This window comes from Pipra filicauda, unplaced genomic scaffold, assembly GCF_003945595.2.
Source record: "Pipra filicauda isolate LSUMZ 115617 unplaced genomic scaffold, ASM394559v2 scaffold96_size2947999_pilon, whole genome shotgun sequence".
NCBI lineage: Eukaryota > Metazoa > Chordata > Aves > Passeriformes > Pipridae > Pipra > Pipra filicauda.
In genome coordinates this window covers 148,088-173,753 of record NW_024105164.1, presented here as the reverse complement: position 1 = coordinate 173,753, position 25,666 = coordinate 148,088, and the positions used below count along the sequence as shown (strand labels likewise).

The following is a 25,666-nucleotide window of genomic DNA, read 5'->3' as shown; positions in this document are numbered from 1 at the left end:
GCTAGACTCAAGAATTAAGGAGCCTGAAACTCAAGGAAACTTGTTAGAAATTATTTTCCCTGTAAACAAGACAGCTCTTCTTCAAAAGACTCAGGAACTCTAGGATTTGTTTTTAAAGCCACATTTGAAGTGTATTTCAAAGAACACATTCCATATGGCTTTTAAATCTGAATGTGTCTCCTATTAATAATTTGGGATCCTCAGCAGCTTTGGGGAGTTTTCTGTTTTATTTTAAGAAGCCTTTGCTGTTGACCTTTAAGCACAGTTCATGTGCTCGCAGCAACATATAAGAAGGTACCCTCAACCCTTTTTATTTACGTTTCTTCAGTACATCAGCAAAGATTACAGTGTGGTTAAGCCCCCCCCTTTTATCTTTGCATAATTCTTTTTTACAACATATCAACCTTCTCCAGGGCTGGATATTTGCATATTAATAATGAAGCCTGCTTTTTAATTCCTCCCTTTAGCTTAATATATTAAATAGTGTTGATAGATAAGACTTGGCTCTCAAATTAGTGGTGGTAGCAAAGCAGAGTTCAAATTATTCAATTAGAACAGAGACAGCTATGTTTATTGTCTTCCCACATTTGAATTAAGCTGCAATCTCACTCAGAGAAATTGCCCTGCTCTGATTCTGATGGAGAAGGTGTAAGTTTGATCATTTCCCCAGACTGCCTAAAAATCATTTGGAAAAATTGGTTTGAACATCTTCACTGTTTCATAGTTATTGACATTCCTATAAATTCTTTGCAAAGTGCAAAGAAACTGAGGATGCAGCTCCACAGTTCTTTAAGCCAATTTAAGTGTGGGTTGCAGTCAGAATGAACAAGCACGCTCTCTTCTACCCCATCATCTCTCCCCCATGTCCTCACTGTGTTGGAACTACTAGTCCTGCAGCTGCATGGTTAGCAGGACCAAAGAATCAATCTACTTTCAAACTAATCCTCCACCCTTTCTTTTTCCTGCCAGGTCATTTCCTACTGCACAGCTGTGTAACCACTAGTGTGAGCAGAATGAAACCTGGTGGGAAGCCATGGCTGCAGTGGGAGAAAAAAACCACCCCTGACAGTGTTTAGTACTTCTGTTAGCTCAGAGAAGTGACCACAGCATAAGAATCTGCCCATGCAGCTTGGACTACAAAGCAGGCATAGCCAAGCTAGCCTCAGTCTGCTGCATTTCAGTAGTAAGGCAGAGAGCTCAGGTCAGACTGATTGCCCAGGGTGTACCCATATTCTTGTGTAGTTTTAATCCACAGATAGGAAAAATCAATACATAATTGCACTTATTTCCAACTCTGCAAACAGCAGTGCTTCTCTTCCACAGGGCTTAAGCCAGCTCTCACTGACATCCGAAACAGCCTTTACACTGACATTGATGGAACAAGATCAAATCTGCAGCATGTGAAAAGAGCAACAAACAGAAGCTGCTGTATTCCCCCTTGCACTGCTGTAGTGCCCCCGCCCACTTCCACATCCTCATGATTTCATTTTATGGTTCTATGGTATCTCATAAAGTCCCAGTTCCTGGAATCAATGTAAGAGTAACAGTATCTGCCTCAGTTAAAGGAAAACCAAAATGTCATCTGATAGTTTTGCAGAGAAGTTTAGAGGTACAGAAGAATAGCATATTAATTAGGACAATACTACCCCTTAAACAGACAAATAAAAAAAGGAAGTCCATCCCTACTTTTATGCCATTCTGATGTTTTTGTTTTTAAAATATTGTGATTTTTAATTATTTATTATTTTAATACTTAAAGATGTTTGCTCTGAAACTACTTCAAGAGACTGTTCAAAACATGAGCAAAAAAAGAAGCCAAATTTGCACTGATACCCCACAGTGCTGACAAAACATGCCCTAAAGATGGCTGTTGCTAGAACACGTAGCGTTTGTCACGACTGCCTCCTTTTTCCTCACAGTATTTCTTGGATGCACATTGCAAAGCTGTAAAATACACACTATAAGGTACACTACAAATGGCCACAGAAATACTAGCTCGGATTCTGAGACTTCTGATGGAAGACTCGCACTGAGCTCAGAGACTAAAAGACCCTTCATTGTGGACTGGAATTCAGAGGGAAAGCGAAACAAGCACATATTCATGTTTGAGGAGAAATCATGGTAGACCCATTTCTACTAATGAAGAGGGCTTGTTCTGCCCACAGCACAACAGCATCACACACAAGCTCTCATATCAGATACAAGCTAACTTTTTAACATACGCCCTTTCTGCTAAGTGAAAGAAGGATCTAGGAAAAAATTGCATCAGTAGAGATTTTATCTCCTCCAGACAAAGCAAATGCTGCTACACAGAAACTCCAAATTTCAAGAGTCATTTAAAAGAAAAAGGAAAATAAACAAACCAAAAACCAACAAGATAAAAGTTACTAACAAACACCAGGTCTTCTTGGTGACCTTGTGGTATTTGAGCCTCCCTCAATTGCATCAAGGTCACTTTTCTCACCCCTACATCCAGGAAAACTAGTAACTTCATTTCTGCAAAAGTAATTGTATTACCTAACCCTTATCTGGTGCTTTTTTATCTGTACCCCTCAAAAGATGTCGACAGCACTATCTGCATATGATAACACTATTTGCATGAACTCCATCAGTAGCATGGAAGTCACTTCAAAGCCCAGTGTCCAGTACCAAGCCAGCAGCTGCTGTCACCAACATGAACTCAGAAGAAAACAACTGTGAACCCTTGTTCTATGCTAAAACCACATAAACAACTCCTATCTAATCTACTGACTTGAGAATTCTAAGACTATGGTACAATATCAATACCAAGAGTCTGGATTTTTTGTTCATTTTAACTACAGGAATTGTCAGCAGCTGTATTACCTTACAGGTGTGTTCACTCAGCCTGACCCTGTTCTTCTTCAGGCTACACCCCCTACTAAAGCCAGTGGAAGCTTTGCCTTCTCAACTGGGCCCTACATTAACTAGATTAAAAGTTTTGCTGCCTCTGGTTGGTATGGATGTTCAAGGTGGGCATCTGCCCTTATGGAAGAAAACCGAGATAACTGGATAGACTCCTTCATGTCCATAAGGATACAAAAGGTCCACAGAATAATTTGCTGCAAAGAACTGAGTAGTGACAATAGCAATATGTTTGTTATCACCACCCATTTCTGAGTCAGTTATACAGTCTGCATGTGCCCTTCCCTTCCATTCCTGTCCATCCCCTGGCAGGAGGGGTGTGGGGGGGAAATCAACCCAATCTCCTTGCTTCAAAACACTCCAGACAATCAAGAGCTTATCTAGACATCTCAGTGATTTTACAGTGTTACACATATCCTAGTATCACAAGAATATGTTTTACCTTGAGGCAAATGTTTTAATTTATGTGCATGTGAGCTATTTGCAATACCTCCACCAAATGGAGCCCATATAACCCGTCGGATGGCTTTTACCCAATCTTCCATTTCGTTCTGGGAATTAGCCATGAGCAGGAAAGCCTCATGATTGACAGGCATCTTTTCCCGGTCCCCTGCACCACCTGAAAGACAGAATACAAATCTCTTTTAGTACCTAGTTCAGAGGAGAGCAACCAATGCTTAAAACCACTAAAAATCTGGGCCCAAAGGATCAAATTATTATTTTAATTGAGCAGTTTTACACACAATTCCTACACATGTGCTGCAGCACCCACAAAGCACAGGTTAATAGAAGATCAAAGCAGAAGTGCAAAATGGGCCTTTCCAGTGTGGGAACCTGGAGATGTTGTATCTGCTGTCTCAGCAATAAGAAAGTGAAAGCACAGGCTGTAGGATCCCAGAGGAAAAGTATGTAATTAATTCCACATACCTGAGCTGAGATATTGAGAGATTATTACCCAGAAAGGGGACCAAGGGAATTGTAAGACATTTTAATGCTTCAGATGCAGAAGTCACAAGATTATCCACTTTACCCAAGTCCTAGGGAATTTCTAGTCTCAATACAAAGAAAGAGACCCATTCTGATTTTGAATCCTATTCAGAAGAAAGTTAAGACCTGGGAATATGAATCTGACACTTCCACTTGACACAAGAACTGCAGGAGCTACTAACGTTGGCACACAACATCTCAGAAAAGTACTGACCAGAATATCAAATCCACTCAAGCTATCACATGCATGTGTCACCTGTGGATACTTCAAGACTTGAAACATTTTCACCCCTCTTTTCCTGTTTCCTTTTTAGGTCAGCACTCACTTCAGTCAATTTAAATCTTCCCCTCACCCCTCATTTTACGTTCCAGAGCTGGATACAACCTATGAGTGAGTACCACATAAATGCACAAAAGCTTTACAAGAGCAGCCTCTGTATGAAAAGGCTACTGATCCCATCCAACACAGCAGCTGCATCACTGGGGGCCTGGAGCTTCTCCATCACCATGGAAACTACTTTGGCTTTGCTAAGGAGATAACATCTGAGCCGCTGTGTCACTATCATTTCCACACTTACATGGATTTCAGCACCTACTGGCAAGCTAAAGCTGCCAGCCCGTGCTGAGCAGCTGAGATTGCCTGTCCATGGAATTCAGAGATAAGAGCAGGATGATGGTATGCTGTGGTTTCTGCAGAGCTGGTTTAGCATACACAGAATGTGTGCTTCTTAAATCCTCTCTAATCTGGGCAAAGGAGCAATCTGGGAGCTGCCTGCAAGCCAAGGAAGCACTTTTTCTTGCTATTAATTGTTTTCTGGCCTCAACACACTCAGCAGCATATGTTGATTTGCAAAGCAAAAGTGGTAAAATGAGATATGTTGGGAAGTATTTTGTGGCTCTCTAAGAAGCTATTCACTGAACTGGGAAATTGAGGCAGTCTTTCAGTAAAGAGGAGAAACAATGGCCACCTGGGATTCAGCATTCAGCTTAAGAAACAAAAGCCATGATGTTTTATCCCCTGTGTATCCAAATTCTGCTTTTTTTCCTCATAGCATGCTCTTGGACAGTCTCCCATTTTGAATTTACTGAATTATTCATATTCTTTAAGATATATGAAGCAGAACAGCTCTCTAGCTCAAGGCTAGGATGCAGGCATCTGAACAGATCAATGTTCCACCTTACTCTGCTACAAGGATGACATACTTCATCCTTTGCATACAGAACAGTCAGAGCAGGAAATTACAGTCTGGGAAACTCTTGTCACTGCCTAAATCTTTTACCAGCATACTCAGCCTCATGATGAAAGCAGAGTTACCTTACCCAGTAGACCCATTACTGTGCCCTTTTTCACAATCACATATTGTATAGGAGATACGATAGCAACAAAGAGGCTTTCCACAGCCCTCAATGCACATAAGAAACTGGGTTCAGGATGTGGCATCTGGCAGATAGGTGGCCTGAGCTCAAGCTAGCTCTTCAGTGGAATGAAACAGTCTCAAAAAAACAATTACTGTATGGGTCATACCATCAGCAAACAACTGAGCTTGGTCAAGGTAAAACAAACATCTTGTCCTTAAGTTCAAAGGAATCAGCTGAGATCTTGCCTACTCACACCACAAAGGGCAAAAAGAGACCAGAATTAAATCACAGATTGCAAATTTAGTTGGAACAGCTGAACTAACCCATACAAAGATTGACATAGGAAGTACAATAAGCAGACAGGGAAGACTTTTTACTGTACTTTTGCAGAAGTGGTGTCAGCATCTTCCCAAAGAATCACTGTACCAGAGGGACCTGACTACAGCTTCCCTTCCCCAAGATGTTATTTGGACAAGCCAGCTGCTTTCTAAACCTTCATAGACATTTTTCATGAAAGCATTTAGGAAAAAAACCAAACATTTATACTTCTATTTGAGTCTCTAAAAAGTAAAAACTGGATGGAAAAAAAGATTCTTGTACACACAAGACCTGAGATTCTGCCAAAAACTACATACAGCTCCTCCATGTCTGGCTTTCCCCACTGAAACTTTAAATAGGAGCAAGGTCATGACCCTACAATTTGCCTGTGGGAGAGTCAGCAGTGACTAGACATGTAACTACAAGCAAATGAAGGCAACTCTACACACGGAGGCCAGCTTAGAAACAAGAATGCACTTCAGAACTACTTCTTCAAGAAAGCATCATGTGTTAGCATGATGTGAATATGCAGTGACAGAGCTTGTAGACCCACCCAGAAACATTTTTCTTTTTTAGTAACATTTTACTCGTATTCCTTTGCATACATGGCTGGTTCCTTTCACTACATCCTTGAAGCAACAAGCAAAACTAGAGATGCCCAAAAGGCAGAGTTCAGACATATCTCTCTACACTGTGGTAATATTCAACATATTTTGAATCTTAGAAGTCAAAAGAATAAGAAATTACTGAATTCAAACACCTAGATCTTCTTTAAAAAAAAAAAACAACAAAAACCCCCATAAACCAAAACCAACAAAAAACCCCCAAGAAAACAATGAACAATGTCACTTCTTCAGAAGTCCAGAATTGTACCTGAAATTCATAGATGCTTTCTTTTCTGGGCTCAGGAAAGGATCTCATTATGGATTTCAGGTTTGAGTTGGCGACACAACACTGTATCAGTTCAAACACCCTAGACTTTAGAAATTGTTTTAGGAAATCAATTTCAAAGCTTCCCGCCTAGAAACACTTGGGGATGGAATTTTAATTTTGCCCCCCACAGCAGGATGAAGTTCATATTCAGCTACTGCATTCACACATCCTTTCTGTCACTAACAGAGCTTCAGCTCTTATTATGGTTGCCATTAAACTCTAACCCTGAAGCGCACGAGCACTGCTTCTACTCTGTGAACCAAAAAGGGCCTCTAGCTGCTCAGCACCATGACAGGGATGCTCTGCTAACAATTTTAAACACAGACAAGGGTTTTTCCTACCCTCAAACTTCTTGCTCATCTTTAATCAAGCTTCCATACAAACAAGACTGGGTCTCAGAGACCAGCCCTGCATAGCTCAGGGTTGCCATAGGTAGACATTCCAGTCCTTTTGCTCAAAGCTTCTTCTGTCTCCAGACCAGAGTTTGCAAACACAGAGTGCAAGCACCTCAACAGATGTGGCAGAAACAGGGGGCTTAACTTTGGGGATGAATAGTCCATCTGCTTCAGCATTAGCCTATGACCAGGGTATCCTGCATTCAGTTGCCTGCTTTACTGCAGACTTGCAGTGCATGTTGTGCAAGATGCACTAGATTCCATCCTTAAGCAAGCTGGCAGTGCGGTTTGCCTCCCATCTGGGTGTATAGAAACTGGGAAAGGTGATGGCAACCCTGTAAGCATATACAGTAAACGTAAGAGCCTAGAAAGATTAAGGGACTTGTTTTGTTACTGCTCACCATCAAAAGGGCTGCAGGTCCCAGCTGACTTCAATGCTTTGCCACCCCTGTCTTAAGGTATCTTTGTCAACATGCTTTACATACCCTGGTAGGTATCTTTGCCTGGAGGGAACAGTATAGCTCTAGGCCCCCAGTTGCACTGCACAAGTTCTCTTCCAGGCTCAGACTACCTAAAGCTGGCAGAACTGCTCTCCTTTGCATCTGCTTATGTTGTTTCTGCAATTGCATTTCATATGGCCTGAGAGCCATCTCCTGCTAATGTTAGCCATATAGCATTCACCTCAGAGTAATGTGCCACCTCCTAATCCTTAGAAACAGTCCTCCTTTCAGTTCTCCCTTGTGCCCCACAACAGGGAAGATTAAATACTGAAAGACTGGGACTAAGCGACTTGCTGAAGGTCAGATGCAGAAGCAGGAATCACAATCTACACTTCAAAGCTCTGTTTACTGAAAATTCTTCTTTTTTTGACTATCCTTAGTCTGGTATGCATTCACTGGAAAGTGCAAAGCATAAGGCTGCCATTATGTTATATTTACGTGTCCTGCCTTGTATTCCTGTTCAAAGAACCTGCAACAAACATTCAGTTGCATCTCTCCCTTTATATAGCTGTTGCAATGAGGAAGAGTTGGAATTTTTTGTTTGCCTTGGACCTCATTTACTCAAGCTTAACCTTCTTAAGATCATTTGTAAGGCCAAGCCTTAGATCCCCTTTGTCTGAGGGAAAAGTTCAGGAGGAACAGGACTAGACTTCCATGTAGAAGATGTTCCTGCCCCATTGCATGTAAAAGGAGGAACTTTCATACTCTCAAGTAAAGATGCTCTTGCGTTCTGCTGAAGTTGGCAGCTTCTTTTTTTTTGCTTAGATAATTTCTCTTCCTTTTACCCCCCATCTGGTTTGCTTTTCATCCATTTCTTATGTCATTCTGCTTACTGATGTGTTTCTATATTGTCATTACATCAACGCTATTGAAGTTACACAATTACAATAACTTGTGTATGTATATATATATTTGCATGTTTGTATTACGTATTACACTCTCGATTATATGTTTGTAGTGCTTTGGCGTGGATAGTAACTCTACTATTTTCGGTAAGGGTGACATTTAGTTGGCCGTGTGCTGCTGCAGCGCACGGGGAGGCAAATGGCAGTTCAAGGCTAAATTGTGAAAGGGGTGGCTGGTGGGTAACACAAGGCCCAGCTGACGTGTTTGCCCTCAGTACTAAAGCAGGTAGTGACAGGAAGCCTTTGATTGCAGACAAGCAGCAACAAAGATCTTGACAAATGGACAAAAACTAGCACCCATAGCTGAACAGAACAATTGCAGTGATTCATCTTCCCTGACTTGCTCTTTACAATTGACTTAAAGGTGAGTATCAGTATTCAGGGCTCAAAGATCTCCCCGATAATGAAAGAAGGTGAAAAATGAGATGAATTATGTCAAGATTAAGGGCAGCTCTATTAGGGGGAATCTTCCTGAGCACAGCAGGGAAAAAAAAAACCAAACAACCCAGTCTTGATCTTTGGATTATGAGAAGAGACAAAAGAAATATCAGTGAGTAAGCAAAAGTTCATTAAGATTGCTTGGAATAGACACTTGAAGACTAATTCCATTTCTTCAGTCTTTTTGCCTTTGATTCCAGCTAATGCTGAACCTCTATCCTGAGTACTCTCCACCCCAAACAAAGGTTTTCAAGAGCCTGAATGCCAGAGATAGATCCTGTCTATCACAACTGAATCTTGGGTAAACCTGCCATCAGCATCGGTTTAAACTTCACTACAACCAATAACAACTCTACTTTTTTGTTGCTGTTTTTTTCTGGATGATTCTTTAATAGAATGAAAAACTTGCTGTGCATACAAAACTCATCTTGAAATGCTCCATTTAGGCTACCTGAGAACAGAAAAAAACAGCAAGAAAAATCTGAAATAGTCAAGGAGGCAGAGATAAAAATAAGGAAAACTGGAGTTTTCTCAGTATGGGTAATATTTGTGAAGCATTAAGCTGTACAGTAAACAGTGCTGTGTGCTTGCCATGATTTTTTTATATCTATCTATGTAAGTCCACCCACCCATATATCTATATATGGAATATATGAGTTGGAAGTTGATTTGGAGTTGAAAGAGTAAATGCATGATCATATTTTTAAAAAGTGTACAAAACTAGGAAAATACAAGGCGTGGGGATTTAGTATCACGTGCAGTACAAATAAACAAGCTTTGAATCAAAATAAATTCACTGTGTCACAGTTCCAATGGACAACTTTTCCTAAAGTTGGTGGCAATTTTTCCTAAGGAAAAATGCACCTTTGTAGGTGAAAGGTGTTTTATTTCCACAGTATGGAAGGAGTTTGAGAGGATTCTAACATTTAACATTCATTTGGTTGTGTCAATAAGGAAAGGGAAATCTTAAAAACCTTTTATTGTACTGAGGAAGTTCAGCTCATAAATTGACATGGTTCAGATTTTCTAAGGACAGGATTTACAAGCATACAGTAAAATCTCGTTGACTTCTCAGTCAAATATAAATGCCTAATTTCCTTAAACATTTTTCAATTTAACAGGTTTAATGATCGCTACAAGTAGAAGATGATCAAATTTTCAACTGAAAATCACTGTAGAGGATTTTCATGAGTCCATAAATGATTTTTAGATCCCAGATCTTAGACCTCATCCCAGAGAATAAAGCAAAAGCAGGCAAAGGCACTGCCATCTATCAGCTATAAACTAATCCGAAGGCCCTGTGATCTCCCCTCCCATGCCTTCTGTGTTTTCAGAAGCCATTAAGCTGCTTTAAAAAAGCACCAACAAAGAGATCAGACCTCAGAACTGTGGTTTCTTATGCAAAAGTTTGACAAGATTTAACATGAACAGAGTCACTAATAAAGTTTCTCTTACAGGTACATGGACTACAGAAAACCCTTACAAACCTAAGGCTAGTGATCTGTTTCAGTTGTCAGGATCAAGTGTATGATTACTAAAACTACACTCAAGAAACCAGGATTTAGTTTAATCTCTGGCTTATTATTCATAAAACCGTACCTGCTAGCTTGACTCTCCTGCCTGAAGATGCCTTTCTTGATAATGTGTGTGGTCTTATTAGTCTAGACTTATCTATTTATTAAACTGAAGAACTGTTTAAGACTACCAATAGCTTCAAATAAACCAATGCCTTGAAAATAAACCAAGCAGTGTTCCAGCTAGGCTAAACACTCGTAAGTGATGTCACACCTCAGGAACTATGGCAAGCAGAAAAAAAAAGATGCAATATAAGAGGAAGAGAGAAAAATAATTTCAAGTACTGTTAAAGAGAAAGTAAGTAGCACTGCACACAAACTTCACCTTGAACCCTTGCTTGTAAAACCTGCTTACATGAGTTCAGTGCTTTGTAATGTTTGAGTCTACTTGAGCTGAGTTTTTCTTAATGTGCTTTGTTTGGCCTCAGCTGAACTGTGAGAAGTTTCAGTAAAAAAGCTTCAGTTATTTTTAAGTTATACTTCTGGCATTAAAACATATTTATTGTTATAGTACACCAATGGTCTCACATCTCCTTGTTTTCAGTGATTTGTAATGTCAGAGAAGAGACTACTATGTTGCCTGGAATGTGCTGCTCGCTGTGGCCCAAAAGTACAGTTTATCTTGGCTAAAGTGAATTCACAATGAGGGAAAGTCACCTCTACTGCAGCAGCCCAATATTTAGGGTTCAGATGAGCCCAGGCACAACACGCAACTGCTAAGTACATTTTTTTCCAAGGACAAAGCATTTCACTTGTACCAACACAGTTCAAGCAGTATTCCTCCCAGCTTCTGCCCACAACTACTTTGCTCCTTAAAAGAAACAGATACTAACAACGACCATGCTGCCTCCCTAACTAGAGTGGTTTCTGTGAAATGTGCTCCCAATTCCATGCAGTAATCCTATAAGCAAGCTGTATTATTATTGCTTTGTTATCAGCTCCTACTAGCTAGCAGCAAGAGATGAAAACTCTCCAATATGGTCACAGATAGTTTAGGAGGACAGCAAGGAGGATGCCAAAGAGGAACTGATCAACCATAATTAACATGAGGAACAAGTACTACGCCAGCAGTTTCTAGGAGCTGCATGACACCATTTCACCTCTGTTGCTGCTTGTTTGTTTCATCCTGAGTGGGAATTCTAGAGTATCAATGTTCTAATTGAATCCAACGACACCTCAGGGGTTAGACTGTCAAACAAGTGACAATTAAACTGTTCTGGCTCTTGACTCAAATAATTTTTCCTGATAGGTTACTGTGGAGACTGAGCATGTCCACTTCCAAACCTTGATCATAACAGAGACAGCAGCTTCTTAGGTGGAGCTCTCACTGTGCAATGGCCTCTTACAGCCATATCTACTGACAAAGCAGAATATTTAGGGTATAGTGTTGCCTAACACTGCCTTTGCCTGACGAAGTTCCTACTGGAAAAGAATCTGAAAGCATTGAGAGCTTAAGCGTAGGTGCAGTTCAGCTTCTTCCACTTGCTCAAACTTGAACTCTAGAAACTCATAAACCCTTTCCCTCAGAATCTGTCTGACATGCCATCTGCTCTTAGGGAGCTGTTCGCCTCTGAAGGGTCTTAGAATGACAAAAGGACTTCTGTCCCTCTCTACAGGTGTGGTAGGGGGAAAAAAAACCCAAAACAAACAAAAAAAACCCCCCACTATTTCTTCCTCTTGTGGAAAAAGACCTGGTGATGGCAAGTGGGGATGACAAGGGGGAACAAGAAAGGGTTGCACAGCTTTTTCACCAGCATGTTCCATAGACAGCCTTGTACCAACTACTTTCCCTTACCCTTCTTTCTTCCACTCCAGAAAACTAACCCTCGCAGTCTTTCCTCAATGTATTTGAGATCTAGAAGGTTACAATGAGCCCAGTCCTCAATGGTGATAAAGTGTGGAATTGCCTGCACTACGTGCCTACAGTCATTTCAGTGACCTCCAATTTGGATGGAAGGGAAATGAATTTTTCTCAGGCCAGTAGAAGCTACACACTCACAGGGAAGCAATTTAGGCCAGCCAGCTGTCAGAAGCTGTGTGTCTGTCCCTACGAGGCACATTGCAGGAGACATCTGAATTAAGGCAACTGTGAATTTGAGGGTTCAAAAAAAAGTTCCAAGTATATGTATGAAAGACTCAGAAAACAGTAGCACATCTATGCATAACAGGCCACATTGTTCCATGTGGTTCTCCAAAGCAGCAAGTGCTCAATGCTTCTGAAGAATGTATCAAATTATATATTCCAACTGTGGTTATGTTTACATGTTATTATGAGGGAGGAAATTCCTTCCTGACCAAAGATGATGATACTTCATGCTTTGAAAAATCTGAATGAAAATTACTGGATAATTTTTATGCATTACCATGCAACCACAAGCAATTTGCTAATTCTCATAAATTTCTTTAAATCTTTAACACTGAAGACAAAACTTGAGGAAAATTTTAAGTCCTGACAATTAATTACTTACTATATAACATTAGAATGGTTAAGCCGGATCTACTTTTCTTTAACAATTTCATATTGGAGAGATAATACGCAACTTCTGCATTCTTTTGGAACTGTTGAGCTCACATTTTCCAGGTCTGCTCAATGACAGGAATGAAGTGGTTCTCATGCCTTTTAAATAAGTCTCTCTACAACCACCTACTCCTCTTCCTCACCCCTCAAAAGCCTATGTTTTCTTTCTCCTGCATCTAATCCACCATGAAATCAAAGACATCCTCACTGTATCTTTAAAGGATTGCATGTCTCCCATCTTAGCCAGTGCTCTGGATTTTGAACTAAGAAGAATGGAAAGGAAGCCATCAGCTGGTACAGTTTAGTTTGCAGATGCCAGAGCTTCTGGCTGAGCCTGTAAAGACGCTGATTCTCTGTAGAATGAATACAGAGTACTGCAGAAATTCGAGCCAACCAATTACAAACATTATTATCTTCTTTAGTAAAGTGACTGAAGCTTTACAAGCACAGTTTTGGCAGCAGCAAATTAATGGACTATCATTAAGGACTCGACAGTTGCAGACTTTGTTTTTACAAAAAACAAAGCTATTTGCCACATTAATGCAGAAAAAGGATTGAAAAGCAAAGGCATATATACTGTAGGTCTTTGGCAAAACACTGGCAAATTTGAAAAAACCCTGGCCAATACTAATGATGAGACAATGCAGATGAAGTACTAGTGTTCTACATCCAAACTTTAAGAGCTCAGGGATATTCTGATCCAAGTCTGCAGTCTTGTTATAGTTTGCACAGACTTACAGTTTTAGAGCAGTCTCCTCCTATATCTGGCTATGCATGGAGTAGCCAAGGAATCTTCTAAACATGACTGTCTAACACATAGAATTCTTCACTGTCACAACAGCGCTCATTGGAAAAAAGGAGAATTACACACTCGCCACTTGGGCTCAGCACTGCAGCCACTCAGAACATCCACAAGTGTGGATGGCTAAAGGACTCCAGGACTTGCATTACTCCAGGTAATGCAAAAAGCAAGGGCCTATATTCTTTGTGCTTTAGGACAACTGTCAGTGAACTGTGAGCAGAACAATCCTTCGAAGAGTCAACTCTAATTCTGTACACTCACTGGCAATGAACAGGCTCCTCCCAGTTAACAGCATTATCAAAATGTCCATAAAAGTTCCTTTGAACTAGTTAATCACTAGCCGATATAACCTCACTTTCCAGAAACGTGCTGTTTTAGATCAGACTTAAACAAGAGAAGAAAAGAGCCTGTTAGGTAAACAACTCATCCTAAGAGAGGTCTTCAGCTGGTGGACTTGCTCCCACTGAAATTCAAGGGAGTGTTGCACAGAATGCCTTCCTCTGTGAATCTGGATTTCCCAATGCAAGTCCTGTCTTGCAGCATTCACTGCCACTATTGTATACAGATGTACCCTTCCATTACATCCCATCTTGATGCTTGTATGTCTCCTCCATCATAGGCCAAAGGCCTGCACACAGCTAATGTCTCAGCTGACAAGCTAAGACAGTCACCTTTACATTTTAGAGGCAGAGAGTAAAGCCCAGGTGCATAACATTAGAGACCACGTTTCAGGATGATTGCTTGAAGAAGACTATTTATGATTTGGGACTATTCAGAGTTTTCATCAAACACAGCAGAACTGCCTCAAGCATTACTGTGCAAGCTTCCATGCCCACAGTGCAGAAAGCTCATCAGCACCAAACCAATCAGCCACTGAGCTGTTGCTGTCCAGCTTCTCCAAACAACAGTTTCTGAGCTGGTACAGCCCACTCCTGTCTGTACGTCTCACTACTCAGGGACCGGGGAAAACTCCAGTAAAGTGACATCATTCCTGCAGAAATCCTTGAACTTCTGCTGTCTTCCTAGATCTGCAATGCACTGTAGTCTACATGTTCTGTCCTGACAGTCTTCCTCCAGAATGGTTAGCTGCCAGAAGGGAAATCCTTGTATTTGAAAACCTGGATCAGCAGCCTCTTCTCCACTCTAAGAGCATGCAGAGTTCCTTAGCAAAGCACAGTCACCTACTGAGGGCTCTGTTACACTGCCAGAAGGTCCTTCAAACCATCTTATGTTATTTGATAGTTTACAGGTCTGTTGTTCTTCAAGCAAAGGCTGCTGACCAAAGCCAGGTCACAGTCCTAGCAAGGTAGAGTCTCTTTACTAACAAGGGAAACTAAGAATTTCCACAAAGGAGCACAGAAAGGAGACAAACGCTCAGCATTACAACTCACATGAACACACCCCAAAAGTCCTGAAGACTGACATTGATATGTACAGTAACCAAGCGTGATGGCGCAACTTTCTCCTGGTGTGAGTGCATATTTGCAGCATGGATGTTAACACTGGCTAGCCAAACTCTGTAAATACACTTCAGTTACCTCTAGAGCAAGAAATGTTACCTTAAGAAAAACCTCCACTTTCCCTAAGCTTAGAATCAAGTAACAGGTAAAGGGACAGAAGAGGTTTACCACATGCAGTTTACACATGGTCCTTTGAAGATGCACATACTCTGGGGGAACCTAGCCATCAACATATTTTATCATGTTCAAGTACAAAAGATCAAGTTCTTATTCCAAGAAATAAAAAAGCCTTGCACCATGCATCTTGTGATATATTACTTAAACAGAAATGTTAGCATTGCCAGTTGAGCTGCTTTTGCCAGAGTGGTATTAACTACATAAATCAAATGTAAATACACAGATTTAGGCCACAAAGAACTAGAACTTGGGTGAGACTAGAAGAATATCACCCTCACTGTTTGGAATGCTCTCTATTGGCAGCATATTTGAGTATTTTTATGCTTATAGAAGCAGAAAGCCCATTCTAACAGTGCTGGCATAAGTGGGGCTGCTGCACAGATATACTGAGACCAGCTGGTCCACTAAGAAAAATGCGAGCAGGAAATAGGGCACATGTATCTGCCTTGTGAGCCTCCCCTCTCTCCTCACCCTGCTCCTTCCTTGAGAAGGCAGAAGTCTGTGCAGCCATTGCAAGCAGCATGTGTTATAAGGATTTTTGTCTTTGTAGTCAAAGGCAGAGTAACAGCCAGCAACCAGGATCTGCTCAGCCAATGACAGGGTATATTAAAAAGCCTTCCAGCTTCTGTTTCAAAACAAAGAAATCTTGATAAGCCTGAAGGCAGCAGCTGCTGCCAGCAGCATGTTGCCTTCCTTACCTTGGGGACACCTGCTGAGCTGCTGGCTGTTTAATTTTACATTAAAACAGCAGCTTTCCAGATAATGAATTATGTATCTATGGTGAAGCTGTGGTACGAAGAGGGTGTGAGGACATGGTTTGGAAATCGAAGAACCATTTGGGTTAATGGTCTGCAAGGCTGGGGGGGAAAAAAAATACTGATGGCTTCATGATTTGTCGGAGCCCCAGTCATGTAACATAGGGAACGAGGGAAGCATGGTGAGTACCCCTCCTCTTCCCTTTCACTTTTTTTTTTTGAGAGCAATCAGGTGAGTTTGAAAGTCCCTAAAAGGAGATACAAATCTAAAATGAGGGGGAAAATAACAGAGCTGTAAGCTTGTATAGCTTGTGACTGCAGCCAGTTTCACTGCTCTAGCATTAAAGACACAGTTACATTTTATCATGTTTTTTTTATTTAAATGGTCCATAACGTGAAGGCAGAAATCGAAGACAGTAGTAAATTATTGTCTTCAAAATCTGGTCCCTGCCAGTTATCTGTCTTTAACAGAGAACTCTATCTATGGTCTCTGAAGCAAATCTGCAAGCACTTGTCAAACAGACACAGCTCCTCCAGCCTTCCAGAGAGAAGTTTTAATTCTCTTGCTTTTTTTAATTTAAGTTAGGTGATCTGGGTACCTAATTATGAAAGCATTACATGTATGTAATGATCATAACGAATGAGCACATATGTAAATGCATTATTAAACACCTGTAACCCTTAAGTGTTCCTGTTTGCAGATATTCTAGTCCTGTCCATGTTAGAGTCCAAATATGAGTAAGGCTGATTCTCATAATTTACTGTTGCCTCAGGAGGCTGACAGTAAAAAGAACTCTTTATATCATACACCTTATCCTAAATCAGCTTCATTCTGTCCAGTTCTATTACTTCTCTGTCCAATTAAAAATATCTAACACAGCCTGGACTGCCTTTTTCAGATAAGGAATAGCCACACAACAGTAACTGCAAGCCAATCTTATGACAAGGATATGAAGGCAGAAGTGATTTCAGTGTATGCTTTAGCTAGTAACAAATAAATCAAATGAAATAAAAAAAATAAACCCCATTGCTGGAGTATGCATTTCAGACAGAATTAAATCTTAGTGTTTTGGGAGAACAGGCACAGAGAGGCTGAAATTACTTTCCAAGGTTATATTGTGCATTAGTGGGAAAATGCCTTCTCTGTATTAAAAAAAAAAAAAAGAAAAAAGCCTTCGAATTCCACAGTGAGAAATTCCTACATACCAGTAGTGAACAGAGAGATACAGAGACACTAACTGATTTCCAGTATGATATTGGCTAGTGAATGAAAAACACAGCTACCACATCCAGGCCCCCTGGATCCTCATCTATCCTCATAAAGGAAGGAATACTGTTTAGAAGGTGGTTGTGTGCAACTGCAAAGGCAGTGCCAGCCCTAGAAAGCAGAAAGCAAAGAATGAGAGAAAACAAGCTGAACAGCAAAAAGATTGTTCCCCCAGCACTGGATGGAACGCAGGCCACTTTCTCATCAAAGCACTGCTCTCAAAATGGGAAATCAGAGCAGAAATTAGGAGCGTACTGTGTCTCTAAAAGCCACTCCTTTGCTCAGCAGCTCCAGAGGTTGCCTGGCACCTCCTCTATTTGGAGAGCTTTAACTGGTGAGCTGAAGTCACCACTCTCTCAGCAGTGTGCACATGGGTCATTGAGAGGCACAGCAGCGTGTTGGCCAACTCTGCCTCTTGAGCACTATGATTCTTGGCAGTGCTGGCCTCTCTGGCTGCTGAATCCCAGAGCCCTGTGGAGAGAGTGGCCCAGATCCCACAAAAGCCTAGATACTGATTGGATAAAGCCCCAATTCCACTCAGATTTTAATACTGATGAGGGAGAATTGCACCAGAGCCACATGGCTCTGCAAGTCATTTACTGAACAACGGACACGTCTCTGTGGTGCCCTGCCAGCTCCTTTCATATCTCCAGGCCCGTGGAGTCCAGTACACTGTTTCCCGAAGACTCCAACCGCCCGAAATGGTAAAGTGTGCAGCCAGGATCCAGACTGTCTGTGGACTCATCTTCTACCCAAGTGCCTTGCTGTGATCCCAAGTATCTCACCTCATGTTCGGACCCTGCTGCATTCCAAACCTGTGGAATGAATTTATTTGTAGGGATTTTTAAGACTGATTTCTACTCAAGAAAACAGTCCTTGTAAATAACACCCTCATCAGTTCAAGAGGTAACAGTTATCCAGCCCCTTTTCTGTCTCATCGTGAGGCTTTTGTTCTACTTTCTGAACCGGATAAGTGGATAAGGAGTTTAAGAAAACACGAAGGATTATGTCACATTGCCTGGGTTTCAGAGTTGAAAGCACAGCCACACACCACCACACTTTCCAGGCCCACCGAATGATGGAGCTATCCTCTTTCCTCCCCACTAGCCCTGCTATATTGAACTGGTGACACATGGTTGATTGGACAAAGTATCAATATAAGAGCAAAATCAGAATGGCCCCTTTTCAACATGACTGCCACAGATGAAGAGCATCCTCATCTCCAGTCCTGGACCTTACACCCCTCAAACCACAGCGCTGTATGGATCAAATGCTTCCTTTCACCAAGATAGCCTCTCTCAATTTCCCTAATCTGTATAAAACCACCCATGCTGTGAGTGCATCAGAGGAGGAAAACAATCAGGCACAGGAAGAATAAAGCAGGAGAGGCAATAGAACTCAGCCCCAAATCCTGCCTTTAGCATGACCATCCCCAGAGGTCCACAGAGAGAGAAGCTCTAAGCATACTAAAAGCAAACACTGAAAGTCTTACAGGTCAACATCATGCAAAAATGACCTAATCATCAGCCATCAAATATCCTGAGGTTGCTGGGTGCGGGCTGCTCTTCTCAGGCAGCAGCTAACAGACTCCCTCCCAGGAGTGGCAGCCACATCACTTGTCTGCCGCACATGGCATTTTCCCCAGCAGCTCCGTTTGCTGAGCACAAAGAGCGAGCCCACAACATTAAAGAACACTCCCCTCCTTTGAAGTTGAGATTGTTTGGTTTGCCTGGATACAAACTAAAACTGCACCTTAATCATCCAGCTTTGAAGTCCTGTAAATCTACAGCTGCAGAAAAGTAAGGACCACTTGGCAATAAAATATTCATTATTAATTTCTTTTGAATTAAAGTGGAAAAGGCTTGGCTGAAGCTGAAATATTCTTTTTCGCCCACTAGAAATGAAGAGATATGTGAAAAACCAATGGTGACTTGCCAGATCAGAGACAATTATGACTATATGACATTTTATAACCCAATTTTGAGCAGTATTGAGCCAGTGCTCAGGGCATGGCCAAAGAAAACAAAAAAATTTTATGGGAGAAAGTCATATGAGAAAACAATGGGGTTTAACAACAGGCTGCAGAGGTTAATAAATAGTTTAATTGTTTTGATGCCTTATTTAAAGTGTGTATGGGGATGTAACTGATAGAAGTTTGATAGTAATTAAGACTGGTAACAGGAAAAATAAAGGAACCCTTATTTGTATTTTTCCAGAATCTGTCACTGCTGTATGTTTACCAGAGGGTATGAGTAGGCTAAGGATACATCACCAAATGAGACCTGTGGGAAATCTCCATAGGCACAACTGTCTGCAAAGCGAAGGATGTATAGCAAGAGAGAACATTCTACCTTGGCTTCGCTTTTTCACTTCAGGCATATCTGGAAACTCTCTCAGCCCCCACAAAAACAAATAGAGAATTAATCCAAAACACAGAAGGTCTGGCCTGGAATGTTAGCGAGGAGATGACATGGTGCATCATGAGAATAAAGCTCACTTAGAGAGAAACAGGCTTCAGCTACAACCGGGTACAAAGGAGCTAAGACACAAAAGCATGAACTCCCAGGCTACAAAACTTTGGAGAATCGGGTTTCAGTTCCCATCTCTGCTGGCCACTTCCTGTAGTAATCTGGGCAAGTTCCCTCTCAAGGTTGAAGAAGGAGTGTTTACCCGGGAGTTTTGTTTCCCATGCAATCAATATTTCTAGCTGTGAACTTGTCCACAGCCCAGTTCTTGTCCCCAGGTCATTTGAACCTGTGGGAAAGAGATCACAGATCATGCATAAACCTCACTGCTCTTGATGGCTTGCTCCTTCCCTGTTCAGAGACACAGAGAATAGCAAGGTCAGATCATTTGGAGCCTGTGGCTACTATAGTTTTTATGCAACCGCACTTTTGATGCCATGCCTTGAGCACCCTAATCATTGAATGCCTTTGAATGACCACACTTACTTATTGGAAGGATATCTTTACTCAGATGATAGTAAACCCCTCTGCAAATGAAGTGCTTTCTGAAAAAGTGCTAAAGGGGATTGCCTTAAGCAACTGGGTGGAAAGTGGCTCAAAAGCTGTCAGGAGTTCAGCTTCTTCAAAGTAACATCAGCAACAGACTGATATTAAACAGTTCATGGAAAAGCTCAGCTATCTCAGCACTTCCCACTCAGACACAGGTTCTCCCTTCATGCTTTGGCACTTCCCTTCCTAGAATGTCCTGGAAGCAAGAGGAAAAAAAGCCAGCACAGAGCAGAGTGGCATCAGAAGGAATCAGGATCCTTACCCTGCCAGAGTGCCTGAACCAGGTGGTGTTCTGGACAGCTAGATGGATTTCACAGATCAAGTAGATTTGGGCAGAAACAGGCTCAGATTGACAACACCCTCAGTTCAGTTAGCTGACAATTTTCACATTGGTAGTGACTCAGAGTACAGCTGGTTGCTGTTCCCTGAACTTACGTCAGTCATCTCCTAAAGTCCCAGCCTTACCTTTCCCGGCTGTACCATTAGCCCTGTCCTGCAATGCCTTCTGTATACACAGGTAAGGCAGCCACCTTCCCTCAGCCCCTGTCTAGAGTCACATTCCTACTGTGGCACACGCTATACGGGAAAGAAGCACTTGTCAGCTGAGTGCCCCCAGCAGATGAGCAAAAAGAGGGAGCCAAAAATTGTCCTATGTCCCCATTGTAAAGTGGCATTTATATGTGCACACATTCAACAAAACTCTAAAAAAGAACTTAGAACAATCAAATTCAATTATAATATTTTTCCTTCTTTCTAATAAACTTTTCTGACATGACTCTACCCTTAAGAATTTCTGAATTATTGTGTAAATTTGTGTACAAGTGCATACATTTCACTCAAAAAATACCAAATAGTTGGTACCAGTGGCTACAGGTCAGCCTAACTCAATTCTCACACCTAAACTGCTAGTTCTGATTGTGCAATCCCCTTTTAAAATAGGAACCCATTAGTAAATACAAAGATAGGTTAAAGAAAGCAAATTCGCATTTCTTAAAAACATTTTCCTCAAGTTTACACATGTAATGAAAACCTATACAATTCCCACTTGTATGTATACCTTGGAAACAATTTATATTCAAACTAGGAATTAGGGAAATGCACATATTAAAAACATATATATAAATTCCAGGTTATAAAACTAGCCAGGTAAGCAAGTCAGATTCCTCAGATCCTCTGGAACTACTGCATGTCCCAGCTATAAGAAATCACAGATATTTGCCTTTATGCAACCCCCACATCTGGACTGCTGGCTAAACAACAAACATCACAATAAAGACACATGCAAAAGAACAATCAACGTGTTTTTCTGTTAGGAGTTTAGTACATTGTCAATTTTTAAAATGCTAGAAGCAGACTGTTCTCATGAAGAGAGAAAAAAAACAATTACATTGTATCTGGAGAAAAAAACAATTACATTTCCTGAAAAAGCCCACACAGCAATTCACAAAAAAGAACCTCACAACAGCAAGCTGAAAATCTATGTGGAATCATGCACTCAGGTAGCCCGACATGGGAAAGATGCTAAGAGGAAATATGCTTTTCCTTCACTTAGGAATATTATTTATTATTTCAGTGTAGATTTTAAAAAAATGCTCCTTTTGGAGAAAAAGAAAAAATACTAGAGCATTACTCAGCTGCCTAACTAAACTTATCTGTAAAAACAAATACATATTCTCTTTTTCTGTTTTGTTCTACATTAGGGATTCCATCCCTATGCAAAACACATGCTCCATGTTTAAAGGGTTAAACATCCTCTCGCTTAGTCGGCTTTTCTGAATGTAAAATGCAAGATAATAACATACACTGTATCTTGAACCAAAAATGCACACAGCATAATAAAACCCCCAGTGCTAAACGACCAGCAGTATGAATAGATCCATTTCCACCGCTTGTTAATTCAAAATAAATCCTGTACTGTGATTTAAAGCAAAACAGACAACACTAAACACACCAAAAACATCATGACTTACCCTTTCGGAGACACTTGCTTTTCTTAAGATATTTGGCAGTAAAAAACGGCATGGCTGCAACACTAAGGTTTCAGCCAAAGTTGACCTCTTATTACCAAGTACTAAGACCAAAATGAACGGACCAAAGAGAGAAAGGAAATTATTATACCAGATCTTTAAAATGCTCAGAGATGAGCAAAGGGAATTCAGAGTGGGATAAAGTATGTCAAGTTGCACGGTGGGGATTGCAGATATCTTTCTGCTCATTAGCACTGCTGTTCGAGTTATTTAAAGTGTGCTCGGGGGAAATGAGGACAATTTCCATGACAATATGTACAGTATCATATAAGGAGGAAGCATTTTTTCAGGCAGAACTTCTGCATTACTCAGCTGTTAGAGCAACCAGCGATATGGTGAGAAGGAAAGAAAAAAAACCACAACAGGTTTGGATAATGTAAAAAAAAAAAAAAAAAAAAAAGAAAAAACCCACATCAAAACTGATTCTATTAACCAATTCTTGTCTAGAGTGGAAAACGCATCACTGTAAATCTCCTGTCATGTCACTGGGCTATCTCCTCATTTTCTTCTTAGGCACTACTGGAAAAAAAAAGGAGCCTTGCTTCAGGAGGTTTTGATTCCGGACAGTCATCCCACTACCCTATGCTTCAGTTTCCCTCTCTTTCAAATTGGGCCATAGTATGACATTGCTTACGTTTTTAAAAAAAATCTTTGAGACTCTTGGGCAGTAGGTAATAAGAGAAGAACCAGAGCTTAATCCCATTTCTTTGCCCTAGATGATTACAGCTGTTTATTTCCCCTTACTCCACCACACTGCTTTTACGTTTCCTAAAAATCTCTTGGTTTTATTCAACCAAGATCACCCAATCTTGAAATTCAGTCTTATATCTGTTGCATCTGCTGCCTCTCTGAAGAGTTTAAGGCAGTTTGGTACTGACTTCGTATCCTTTCTAATTCCATAAGGTTGGGACAGTACATTTAATGACAATGACATTTATCTGTGTTTGCCTCCTCCTAGTCACTTACCTCTAAGTCACTCAACCACAGCCTACTGCTTGGGCAGGCAACACCTCATTCCCTGGCATATAAAGGACAATGCCAGAAATTTGACTACACAGTCTTGGGCACATTAGTGTTTCTATGCCTCAAGTCTTCCTATGTGTAACGATTAGAAGATGGGAAAATGCATAAAAGAAAAGATCTAAACTTCCACAGGTGCTTCAGCTCTTGGCTTTTACTGATTCCAGCCTTTGGGATACTGCCAAGTCATAACTGCACTGAGATACAAGTAAGCAGTTATTTGTAAGAGAAAACATTTATAATCTATAACCATCTACTGACTGGATTTGAAGCCAGCTTTCTATACTAGCAAAGCAACTGATCTGAATAAAAGCAGTGCTATTCTTATAAAGTAAAAGAATATACAGTGCTATAATGAAGACTGTAAAAACTAGGGGTGCACTCCAAAAGGTAGAAAGCCAATAGCAGTGGCTTTTCTTGAACTATTTGTTGTCGGCACAGAAATAAATACTATGCTTTTTTCAGGAAAGCCAGGTTTCATGCTTGAGGAAAATCCATTCGGTATGCAACCTGAAAAACTTCACCACAGTTTAGTATTCATAAATCCTGTGATATTCAATAGGACTCCATTGTTCTTGTATCTGTACCATCATACAGAAAAAGCCCAAACCAAACAAATCAACAACGGTCTGCTCTTTCTAACTATCAGATAGTTTGGAAATCAGTTGACAAGCTTTCAGACACATAAACAATTCTTCTGAATCACACTTCAAGCTACGGTCAGGTTAACATCATTATATTAAAAACTGTTTTGTATGTAACTGTGTATAGAGCAGAAAGGAACAGTAGAAAGGAAAGAGGTGAGAAGAGGGTCCCTTTAAGTCAGTGACACAAGCAACTGCCACCTGTGAAACGCTGCAGGTTGTGGGTTGGACTTGGGAAATCACATGACCTTGGAATGGGGGGCCAAGCTTGCTACTGCTCTCCCGTGGAGATGGCCCAATACCATCTGCTTCAGAAGCTGGAAGGCTTGCACACATTAATGTGCATGTACCACATCCATTCCCTGCATGATCTGATTGGCACACATCTCTCCCCCAAAGACTAGGGGGCACCACAATGTGTGAGTATGGAAGGAACTGGTCTGGTTAAACCAATCTACAACATATTTAATCTGGAAACAATGCCTGAACCTAATCTTGTGCCAAAGAAACTCAGACTTTCTCCCAGATTAAACACAATTTACAATCTCACAAATCTTTCCATAGATACCTGGAAATGTTTGGGTTGGTGGGACCTTTCCATCACTCCTAATTCCTTACAGAAGACCTAAACAAAAATTTACACTAGAATCTGGTTATTTTGAAGGAGAAATTTGGCAGTCAGGATAAACTCAGCATTCATCCCTGAACCTCATGATACTTCCTCTTGCTATCGTGTGGTACATGGGAAAAGATGTAATGCCCAAACAGCCCTCAAAACACCAGCTTCCTGTTTGCCAGCAGACATGTCCCACACTCAGCAGCACACCAGGCTGCAGTTTCTGATGCAGTAAGTCTGCCTCTCTGCACTCAGTAAATTAAAGGAAAAAAAAAAGAATGAAAGAAATACGCAGTAAAACCACAGCACGACCACAAGGGAACTCCCTTCTCTGCCAGTTTAGCACAGGGTCAAATATAGACTAATGCAGTAATCCCTCCCAGATGCCTAAGAATGACCCTTTAATGACCTTGCACAAAACCTTACTGCTTTTAACTCCAGTACCCCATATTCTGTCTCATTTCCAACTCACTCTGCCCTTGGAGCTGAAAGCAGAGGTTGTCTTCCTGTTAGACTTGTAATTTCTAGGGAGAACTTTGAACTTATATAAACAAACATTTGTATCTCTCATTTGTATCCAGGGCAATGAAACCTAGGCTCTTTCTCTTCTACTCCTCATCTCCTACCACCACAGCCTACTTTGAGGAACCCTAAGACCTTTTATCTTCATGATGGGAGAACTGTTTATTCTTTATTCTCTAGTACTCTTCTGTTGCTGAGGCACAGCTTTCGTTTTTCAGCTCTCCAAACAGATTGAAATCAGGTAAAAATTTCTACCCTGACAAAAATCTGCAGACATCAATAGACTGAATTGGATCCAAACCCTTAAATGTTATCATTCACCCACCTTTGTCTGCTTCCTTTAGTAATGCTTTTAGAAAGGACTAGATACAACTAGGACTGCAAGAAATCTAAATATTTTTCTGTTATGTATCATCTCACCAAAACCACATTAATATACATTCAGCAGGTTTCCCCTCTTTTAGTTGTCCTCCTTTCCCAGCTTCAGATCTCAACTCCCAGCGACTGACTGTGGAGTGCACAGAGCACAACCTTTACTGCGAGCAGCAGGCT

General features: G+C 40.9%; 1 protein-coding gene across 4 annotated transcripts in view; it reads right to left on the bottom strand.

Annotated features, from left to right (window-relative positions):
* Positions 1-25,666, bottom strand: part of ARHGAP22 (Rho GTPase activating protein 22) — a 145,356-nt gene that overhangs the window by 37,855 nt on the left and 81,835 nt on the right. For 2 of the 4 annotated variants that reach the window (XR_005567311.1, XM_027718363.2), the window contains exon 4: positions 3,326-3,502. Coding sequence is in view for 3 of the 4 variants with exons in the window: in XM_027718363.2 (XP_027574164.1) it covers positions 3,326-3,502 (177 nt within the window). In the remaining variant the exon portion in view is untranslated. Of the gene's footprint in view, positions 1-3,325; positions 3,503-22,255; positions 22,477-25,666 lie in introns of those variants that run through there. The other 2 variants (XM_027718392.2, XM_027718372.2) reach the window with 2 other exon arrangements.